This window comes from Zosterops lateralis (assembly GCF_965231275.1).
Source record: "Zosterops lateralis genome assembly, chromosome: 2".
NCBI lineage: Eukaryota > Metazoa > Chordata > Aves > Passeriformes > Zosteropidae > Zosterops > Zosterops lateralis.
Genome location: NC_139763.1, coordinates 87954563 through 87965450, shown reverse-complemented (window position 1 = coordinate 87965450; position 10888 = coordinate 87954563). Strand labels below are relative to the sequence as shown.

Genomic DNA, 10888 nt, shown 5'->3' with positions numbered 1-10888 from the left:
TCTTTCAGCTCTACTTGACTGCAGCACTAGAGGTGCTTTCTACCTTTTGAATTGATAAATTTGGCAGCTCAGGCCACCACCCAGTAATTCCCATCTCTAACAGCTTGACTCACATGGTGTATCTGCTGTCAGTCAAGTAGAACTGATTCAAGAGAGGCTGGCCCAAGTGTAAACACTGGCACAGGTTGCCCAGAGCCAGAGGTAGTTGATGCTCCCTCCCTGGCAACATTCAAGATCAGGGTGGATGGGACTCTGAGCAACCTGACCTGATGAAGATGTTCCTGCTCAATGCAGGGGAGTTGGACTAGATGACACTGAAGGTCCCTTTCAACCCAAACCATTCCATGAAAAGTGGGTGTTGTATTTCCATACTGCATTTGCTCCTCCAAGCATGTCTTTATGTTTAGAGGGATTTTATTAATTAGTCATTACATCTGGCCTCCTATGGCTCTGAATCCAACAGTGAAGTTGTAATCTGTCAGTGGCTCTGCAACAATTATGTTGAGATTACATATCAGTTGTTTCTGGATTGATCCTTCTGAAGGATGGCTCCTTCTCATAAGATAACCAGCCCATTGCACAGACACTGCAGATCCTGTGCACAGATCCAGGCAGCACTGTCCACCAGAGGCCATGCTGGTGGAACCCAACATATAAAACTCTTCCTGCTTCTCTCAGCCCTGCTAAAACAAGGGGAGTGTAGCACCCTTTCAAAGATGTGAATGGCTCTGTATCCCTCCTGCACTACTTTGGAGCTATAAGGAACCAGTTCAGCCTGTTGAATTATCCCTGAAGGAAAAAGAACCAAAGATATCAAAATCCTATGAAAAGCTACTGTAACATGACTTTTAAAGCTGGTTGTGATTGCCAGCAATACTGAGAAACTCATAGAAGATGTTAAGGAGTACAGTAAGTTTGTTTGTTTTTTCTGAAAAAAGAGGCTTTTAACAAACAGCATGAAAACCAGCAAAATTGGAACCAAAGCAATGATAAATACAATGAAGAAGTAATGATCAGCAGCAGCAGCAAATTCTGCCCAAAGCTGAAGTGAGCTGTGGAATAATACTCAATAGTAAAACAAACGTACAAGAATCTGCCTTCCGAAAAAGAACCAACAAAATAAAATAAATCCCAGTTCACTGTTTGCTTTGTGGTACAACAGACACTGTCAGGGCACAGTGGAGGGAACTGCTCCACGAGGATTGGTGGCCAAGAGCTGGCTGCAGTAACACAGACAGCACATCAGCTGGGAACCAGCCACAACACCTGAGTGAGGCAAGCAGGGCACACCTGGCACAACATCCAGGGTCCAGATTGCTAGGCAAGTCTTCAGGGATGGGGAAGGTCTGAGGTCAAGCGTGGAAATCAGTCCTCAGGTCAGTGTTGGGTCCAGTGATGGTGACGAAGTTCAGACTTATTCCAGAGGTTGCCAGGCAGGCCCATTGTGATGAGGCACATCTGAAATCGAATGAGGAAGTCAGACCACGGATCTGCAGACAGATTAAGCTTGCAACACCTTTACAAACTTACAATCCTGTCTCCTAGAGGGAAGAAACCACTACACTAAATTTGGCAAACAGAATTCAGCAAACGTGAAACCACTACACCTCATTTCCTGCAACCATTCAATCCCTACCCCAGATCATCTCACTCTGTTAGCTCTTAGTGTCCAGCACTGTGGAGCTCACAGGATTCCACAAACCAATGTGAGTCAGTCCTTATCTGTCTCTGAGTAGCACACTTCAGCAGGAGAACCAGAGCTTCAGGGAAAAAATTTGAAGCAGTCCTCAGTAAATGTGCTTGTTTTGAATCATTTGTGATCTCAGCACAGTGCAAGGCTCATTGGACTGTGGAATGCACCAGTTTGAGATGTCATAGTGAACCCCAGCCTATGGGCAGTACCAAAGATGACTTCTGATCACTGAAAATTGTTCTTTCCTTTTTCTTTCTCTTCTTCTTTTTTCCCTAATACTGCATTCAACCAGTCTTTCAGTGTTGTGGTGCAATACTTCCTTCAGTAGCAACCAGGGTTAATTGATAATACAAATATCAACTCTGCAGAGTCTCTAGGCAGGGACCTTGCATTTTGTGCTTATGTATTGTAAGTATGAAGAGATATTTTAAATGTGCATACTTGCAAGCATGGAGAGGTGGGTTGATATTTTTTATCAGTTGTTGTTTTGAACACCTGTAACAGTTGGGAAAAAAAAAAAAGTAGGAATCGAGCCTGTGAGCACAGCCCTGCCCTTCAGGATGAAGAGCACTTATACAAGTACTTGATTTTTGGTTTTGTGTGAATATTAGAAAGATGAGCTCGTTGAATAATCTGATGGTTTTAAAGGGCTGGTTTGGTTCTTTGGTAGGCACTTAAAATTTTTGGGGTAGCTACACTTAAAAAAATGCCTTGTGAAAATATCAGTAACTGAATTTAATAAAAGATTTTGTTAAGAATGCAGGTAGAATAATTATAAACTTCCATACATATATTTTGTACTGTGTCACTTGTGATTCACAGGTGCAAGAGGTCTTTGGATAGGAAGCCTTCACTGAGATATTTTCTGAACACGAAAATATGACTGAGCTCCCAGATGAAGATGACTCAAAAATTAATCTGAAGTCAGAAACTTTTTCATATCTGGTCAGGAGGAATTTGCCTCCTTTCTTTAAGGCCTGGGGATATCCAGTCTGGGCAAACCCTTCCCAGCAGCTGGCTGTTTCTTTCCCCATCTGGTCAGATGATCCCATGAGGTAATATATCTCCTAAACAGCTTTTGACTCATGAGAATGTGATTGTCTGTCATAAAGCCAGTGCTCTGCAGTAGTTTTAAATGGTGTCTGAATGGTGTGGTGTTCCAATAAATCTGAGAAGTGCCTCTGCATTGTACACGTGATAGAAGAGTTCCTTCTTGGCTTCCTCCCAAATCTGCCATTTTCTGTGTGGGTACTACTACTTCCTTTCCCAACAGGGGCAATTTTAACCACAGAAGGGGAAACATTGGCTCTCTTATTACCAACGGAACCAAGCAACTCCTTCCCATTTTTTTACTTTCTCTGTTTCCTTATCTCCAAAATGTTCTCTGTTCTGGACTTACTCTGATTTCAGGTATGCAAAGTTTTTAAATTATAATCTTTAGGAGGAGAGTTGGAATGGGGAGGAAAAATGTCACTTTAAAAACAGAAGCATGTTAGGAGATAATAAAGCTGGAAATAAATTGAAGAGCTCAGGTGAAATTACGGCTACAGCAATGAGAAATGAGGATGATCATTTAAAGGAAAACCTTGATGGACAGCACAGGAAAGGCCTTGATGTATGTTTAATTGTTCTGAAAGAGGTTGCCTTCATGCTCTGCTTTCAGAGTTGGCAACTGTGTAGTGAGAAACAGCTGCTTTTGCTCATGTCAGAAGTAAAAGAGTGTTCAGGCAGTGAACTTACCTCCTTGATCCTTAGCTAGAGTAAATTTGCATATATCTTGTGCATGTAAAATTGTGGCAACTCAGTCTGCATGAGGATCTAAGACAGCAGGTGCCTCACCTAGCAGGATTGAATGTCATGGAAGGAACACAGCACTGGAGTGTGTTTACAGTGGTCTGTTTTGATATCCAGTCTAAACAATCAGATCCATGTCGTGTTCTTAAATGCTACACTGAATTTCCCCTATGTTAAAACACAGACTAGAGCACAAGCCAATTTTTATGGTGCATTTTGAGATCCTGAGTGAAGCAATTCCCTGTCTTATGGCTGTGTTTTCTTTTTCTAGTGAATGGTACAGAATTCTTACCTTGCTGTAAGGCCATTGATGCACCACAAGGGATTGCAGTGACAGAGTCAGAGGCTCTCTGCATCTCCTCCTGATCACATGAATGTAGATCACAGTGACATTGAGAGAGTGCAGGTGACTTGCTGTGAGCAGGAGATGGTGCTGAAGTGCTGGACCTCACGATCAACTGAGGCATTTCCAGGAAACCAGCAGATTGTCCAAAAGCCTGTCAAGATAAATGATTTATAACTAAGCAGCAGGATGTGAAAAAGCTTGCTCAGGTATGTAAACTGATTCCCTATAAAAGAAAAAAGTGTTTTTATTTCCTTATAACCAGGTAGAGACATAAGGCTAAAATCATAGGATTTGTCTTAGACAATGTGAGATAAACAATGGACAACCAGCATGATCTGGACAACTGAAATGGGGGTTGTGGATCTCTTGGATAACAAGAACCTTGCAAAGCCAACAGTACCTGGGTTAGTACTAATACCTTACACAAGACTGCTTAGGAAATAATTTCAGAAACACTGAATTTTAAAAGACAGAACAGATGTGTGTCCAGTGTCAGAACCTCTTTAAATGGCATTTCTCTCTTTTATTTCTCCCAAACAACATTGTAGGCTCTTCATCTGTGGTCTAGCGAGGAAAGGTAAAAGGAAATAAAATTTAAAGAAGAAAAAAAGGTGTAAAGGAGGAAACAGTATGAGAGAGAGACAGCAGGAGTGCAAAGAAAATAAAGAAATTGTAATGTTGTAAGGGAACATGAAAGAATTGGAGGTGAGATAAAACAGAAAAAGAGAAGGAGTAGAGGTGTAATTCCTTGCTTTGTCTAAAAAAGAACAGACACTTTTGTAGGAAAATTTAAATCCTTGTAAAAGATAGTGTCTGACATAAAAAACACATACATTTCACTTTATTTCATCATTTGGCTTGGCAAGGATCATAATTTATTAGAGAAAGTCAGGTGTATCCTATAAAGGAAGACTCAGCTCTCAGAGCTAAACATAAAGAGAGCAGCATGCTCAGTGTACAGATATAATTAATATACAATAATATAATAATTAATATAATTAATAAGTCTGGTCATAAGAATCAACACTGGATGTCCTTCCAACATGGCTCTAATGATGTTTTTCCAGCTGAAGACTGGATCTCAAGGACTGGGCATCATTAGCTTTCTGGAGGAAAACCAGAAGCTGGCTCAGGTTTGAACCACTTGCTGCAGCAGTCAAGAGTACCTGCACTCTATGGTGTGTGTATTCTCAGAAGTGAATGTCACTGTGGCTCCTTTCCTCAGACCTGAGTTCCTTTCCAAAGCAAAAGTTAATGTGCCAAGGAGTGGTGAGCATCCAGGTCTTGTTCTGAGAGGCAGTTGGGATGTGGCCAAGATGTCCACCTGAAAACAAGGACTGCAGGTGTCATTATGAAGAATGCCATTCTGATAAACCTGTTGTCCTTTCCACCCAACCCCTGGGTTCAGCATGCAGGAATGTCCTTCTGAAGCTTTCTGAAAGTGCTGTACTGTACCTAATTTTCTATCTTCAGTTGTCCTCTGCCTCTTGCTGTGGCATCTGCTGTCTCCGGAATCAAGAGAGACTTGAGAGGTAAAGACTGATTCTTATTTGTTGGAGATAGGTGCCTCTGTCAGCCAAATCCATATTGAAGAGGGGATTAGGAACCTCCCTTCAGCAATTCTGTCGGCAAACCTAGCATCATCTCCCAAGATCTCTCTTTTGTAAAAACATCTCAAGAAAACCTTTGTTTTCTGAATTTGAGGTAGGGAGACTGTTTCTAGCAAGTTACATTTTCTTGTAAACCAATCTCCAGTGTGAGTTTTGCTCATCAACCTTCCAGGAGCCCCTAAAACCACTTGTAAAACACTGGTCACTTTCTTCATATCTTATCTGCCTCTTTGTCTTCCTCAAAACTGTTGCTGTAAGTTGCAGAACTGAGCTGGGGGAAATCAAAAAGAGAAGTCCATTGCAACGTTTAGGTTTGCAGACGTGTTGGACAAAAAATAAGTTTTCTCCATTGTGAAAGTATCCAGCAACTTTGGAAACTTGGAGACTAATACATTACAACAGCCAAGCTTTTGGTCCAGTGGCTAAACCAGAAACCTGGAAAATACACTTATTCGGGTAGAAATGACAAAAATTTGTACTCAGATTTCTGAGGGGAAAAAAAAAAAAAAAATTACTCAGAACTGATTTTTCAGGTTGTATTTTTAATTCCAAACTGGAAACTCCCAGCTCTTCAAAGAGTGTGGATATCATTGATGAAAGGGAGGAATATACAGACTGTAGACTGGGAAATTTTAGGGAAGCAGGACATTGCTCAAAACTTCTGTGTATCTGATTTGCAGTAATACCTCTGATGGGGGTCTTCCACCCTTCTCTCACATTAGAAATTTCTTCTTGGGGACTCTGGCTTTTATCCTTCTTGTTACATTTAATTGCTTTCTCTCCTCTTCATTGTCATGCCTCATCCTGCCACATGTCAGCAGAATCTCCAAAATCCATCTTTTTTCTGCTACATCCTGGGCAAACTGTGGCTGGCACAGAATACTACACAGCCTGCTCTGTTTCTGTCTTCACAAATGATTCTCCAAAGTATTCCTCACACACTCTACAGTTGAACATTACGTTGTTCCTGCTCCCAGCCAGTCCAGCACACTCAGCAGTATTCTATCTACAGGTGCCAAACACACTGAAAAGTTAAAACCTCTGTGTTGGGAGGCTGGATTGTGGGAATCTGGGACGTGTCACTCAGAAGACATCCTCATGCAAAGAGTAGAATTAACATTTATTAATTTTTTAAAAAAACTAATCAACACACAATGTGCTAAGGAGAAGGAAACACTACAGCCATAAATATTTTTTCCCTTCAGAGGAGGGACAAGGACACTCCACTGAATGCTCTTCTTTCAAATTCTCCTCCAGTGATATGAAGGACAAGTATCCTTCCCTGAAAGGGTGATGGCCTTTGAGATATTGGCTGGAACAATATGGAAGTGATGGAGAATTAGGACCCTTGTTCCTGAAGAAGGAGAGTGGAAAGGTTCACAGTAGGTTCTTGACATCAGCCTGAGCTATTTCATCCAGGACTGATCTCCAGCTTGTAAAGGGATGAAGGGGCACAGTCTGGGAACTGAGGTACTTGGAAGCTCAGATTTTATGTCTGTCCTCAGAGAAGTTTGACTGCCTGTTCACAAATTCGATAGCAACTTGTGAAGCAAAGGACATTATTCCAGTTACTGTAAGTGTTGGGGTCTGTGTTTCCTTTGACATGAATTGCAGCACATTTTTCTGCAAAGAGTAGGTTGGGCTCCCCAGGCTTCCAGAACCTGTAAAAGAAAGGTCCTTTATTGGAAATGGACTAACATGCAGGAGAGAGGATGTGGAGTCACCTCAAACAGTTATGGAAGAGAAAAGGAAAGTCACTCTGATGAAATCAGGAACCGTAGTTTTGACCAGAAAATTATTTAAGTTTTCTGACTTGCAGAGCAGCTGAAGACAGAAATCCCCTTCTGACAAATACCTGCCTTACACAATGTATTGGTCACTTGGACTGAGGGCACGAATTACAGGGCTCTCCTTACTCCACCAGGATACTCACGTGGTTGTGTTTTCATATGGAGTCTCATCCACCCACTGCCACTGTCCATTTTTGTAAGCAGCTAAGCCTATGTAGTATTTTGTTTCATAGATGCTAGTAACTTTTTCTTTTGCCAAGTTGAAGAGGAACTCCTGGAAAAAAGCACAATGTCCATGAGGGGCAGGACTGAGCAAAGGGAGGCATCAGGAGCCCCTGTGGGGTGGGGCTGGTGGCAGAGGGAGGGGCTGGTGCTGCAGAGGTGCAGACAGGACATTTCCCCTCCCTGCAGGACAAGGAGGGGCTCAGAGTCCCCTCCAGGGCCCAGCCCTGTGTCTCTGCCTGCTGGGTCCCTCTCTCAGCCCTGAGCACATACCTGCTCTGGCTTGCTGTTGATCACCACCAGCTGGGAGCCCATCCCAGTGCAGTTCTGCTCACTCTCAGCCCATGACATTGTGTCAGAGGACAGGAAATAGCAGTTTCCTTGAAACCTTCTCCAGCCCTTTGGGCAGCATGTCCAGCCATCCACTGTGGGGGAAAAAAAATCCTTCTTTTGAACAAGATGTGCTGTCCTTCATGACTGTCAGTTCAATGCAGGGTCCCAGGTGTTAGAAGTGGGATTTGATCTCTTTAGTCGGGACAGGGGTAAATGCTTTCTTTTGCTCTCCACAAGTAAAGCTGTCAGCAGCCTGGCAGGCTCCTGTCACAAGGCTCCTGCCTGAAGGGGCGCCTTCCTTTTCTCTCTCTGTCCTGCCATGTCCATGCAACCTCTCTTTGGTGAGAGACATGGTTTCTGCCTTACCCTTCATGAGGAAGCAAGATGGGAAGTAGTTTGCTTGTGCTTTTCTAGAAACTCTTCCATCAGAGCAGTGTTATCCAAGCTCTCAGCTCATGCAGACCGAGAGACCCAGAGCAAACTGCTCTGACAGCCTTGCTGCCATCACAACTATCTTATCCAAGAGATCTGCCTTATGTCAATAAGATTCAAATGGTAGATTAAAATCTACAGATATATTCTCACAAAACATGAGGCTGCATGGAAGGGATCTCTGAGTTTGGGAACATGCACTACCAGCATTCCAGCACTCCACATTACCATCACTTCATGTGCAACTGCAGCTCAGCTTCCCAGGTATTCCTAAACATTATCCTCCCTCTTCTGTCCCTTACAGTGACCATCATGCTTGTGAACAGGCAGTGAGCCAGCACAGGAAGTGGAGCTGGATTGAACCAGCCAGTATAAAAGCACTTTCATCTAGATTAGTAGACCAGATGTGCATTAGAGGGGTTGTGTGAGAGGAAGAGTACAAAGGTTGGTCAAATGCAGGTATGGAATGACCCACCCTCTTTCACTGGCCTGGAGCATGTTTTCATAGCATCCTAAGTAAAAATGTACAATACAGTGTCTTCTTCCCTCAATTCCCCAGATTCCATCCTTAAAACAATCCACTTGTGACCAACAATGATATTCCCCACTTCAAAGGTTGAGGGGAAACCAGACTAAATTTTGGTGAAGTTCTTTGTGTTGTTTATGAGGCTCTTAGCATCACTCACTTTTTTCTGAAGACCTGCTGGGGAGACAGTACCACTCTGTAGAGTTCTGGAGGAGAGTCTTGTACTGGCTGTAGCTTCCATTGAGTAAAGCCACTGAGAAAAGAGAAGAGCAAATGAAAGTGCTATTGTCATCCTTTCCACCTCATGCATGAGTAACCTGTGCTATCCTCCACCTTCTCCTTTGGAGCCTTAATAGAGACTTTGCTATGTTAACAAGCTATGAAATCTAGATTGAGCAAGGAGGTGAGAAAGCAGACCACTGCTTCCACTACCAGTCATTCCTTCCCTAGGATGAGCTTCTCTCACCTCTGCTGACTGAGAGACTCACTTTCCCATCTGACAAAATGGGATTGGAAATCCACTGAAGATGGGGCGAGAAAAGGAACAAAGAAGTCATGGGACACACTGATAGGAGACGAGAGGGCTATTTTGGTGAAGGGCATTTGCCTGCTGGCAGAGGGACTAGGATATGGGATTTCCACCTGACCAAAGGCAGTCACCTGAGACCTTCATCCCAAGGGAATTAAGACACCCTGGTACTCACCAAGGCAGATGGTCACAAAGACAGCTTTGATTGTAAGGGCAATAATGAGGAAGAGCCAGATGTTCAGCCAAGAGCAGCTTCTCTCTTCTGCTGGGGCTGAAAAACACAAAGCAAGAGTGATCCTGTCCCAGCCCAGAGTTGGGGACAGGATAACCCAGGGGGCTCTGTACCCTAACACCCTGCTGGTCCCTTGTTCCAAGGACTGGGCAGCCCCAGAGGTGCTGGAAGCAGGTCCTGCTGCCTGTCACTAGCAGTGGCTCAGACCCACAGAGTACAGTAACACAGAGGCTGCCCTCAGGCTGCATTCTTATATCTCTGTTTATCACAAGACCTGCCTGTCTTCTGCACAAACCTCCCTCCCTTTCTATCCTGTCAGACCTCCTTTTTCCTCAACACATCTTCCATGTTGCCTTCCATTACCCCTGTCTGTCCCTGAATGCTCTTTCTGGATCTCCCTCCTCTTCCTCTCTCCTTAGAGCTTCTTTCCCTCACTCCCTGTATTTTGCCTCTGTGCCCTGAGCCCCTTTCTGCAATGGCACAGTCCCGCAAAGGAGTGACTGCCCAGCTCAGGCTGTGCACAGCCAGACACACAGAAAGGATTGTTTCCACAGGAGAAAAGGCACTTTTTGGGAGCTCTTGGGAGAGCCCTGGCTGGGTTGTCCTTTGAGACACCAGAGATGGGAGCAGGGACTTGTGCTCAGTGTGATGCAGAGAGCTGTACCAGGGGAATGACAGAAGGATAGCAGCCTTCAGCCCCACTGTTTACACACAAACCACTGAAGGGAATAGCAGGGCACGGTTGGCCTGGACTTCCATTCCCCCTGGCTCTAGGAAAAAGGTCATTCTGCCAGCCTGGCTACTGCCCACTTCCCTCATCTCTTGCTTTGCTCTTGTCCTAAGCCCCATGTCCTGGTAGGAGGCCACCACACCATGCCCAGGATCCATGCCAGCCCTGTCTTTCCCCCAGCTCCTTGGACAGGAGGACAGAAGGGAAGGAAGGTTTGGGGGTTACCTGCAGTTCCAGGACTGACTCTCCCTTGCTCATTCATCATCTCTACAGGAGGATCACTCTTCTCCAAGGGTCCCTGTTACCAGTGTGGCCACAGACACACAGACACAGCCTTCCTCCTGCACAGGGCACCTCCCACACTGGTCGCTCTCCTGTGATTTGCTGGTATACCCCATGGTACATGGGGATTGAGGAACTTCCATCATTTCCCTGCCAGGACATTTCACAAGATGCTCATTGCAACACAAACCCATTGAGGCAGAAGAAAACAGATGAAGGGGAGCATCCCTGCAGCTCAAACATTGTCCCCTTGCACAGCCTCAGGCAGTTGCACAGGTCATCCATGGCCTTCCCTCTCTGGTGCCTGCTCTTTCCTCCTGAGGGTCCATGTGTGTGAAAACACATACAGGGGCATGTCTATTTGGCATT

General features: G+C 44.4%; 1 protein-coding gene across 1 annotated transcript; it reads right to left on the bottom strand.

Moving 5' to 3' along the window:
• Positions 1–6944: 6944 nt before the first annotated feature.
• On the bottom strand, positions 6945–10529 carry LOC310906198 (C-type lectin domain family 4 member E-like; the record flags this gene model as incomplete). The annotated part of the gene is made up of 6 exons (XM_083855259.1): positions 10463–10529; positions 9451–9546; positions 8907–8999; positions 7729–7880; positions 7377–7507; positions 6945–7104 (listed from the first exon to the last, which is right to left on the bottom strand). The coding sequence occupies exons 1-6, from the start codon at positions 10500–10502 to the stop codon at positions 6945–6947; spliced, it is 672 nt and encodes a 223-aa protein (XP_083711385.1). The 5' UTR covers positions 10503–10529.
• Positions 10530–10888: the final 359 nt, after the last annotated feature.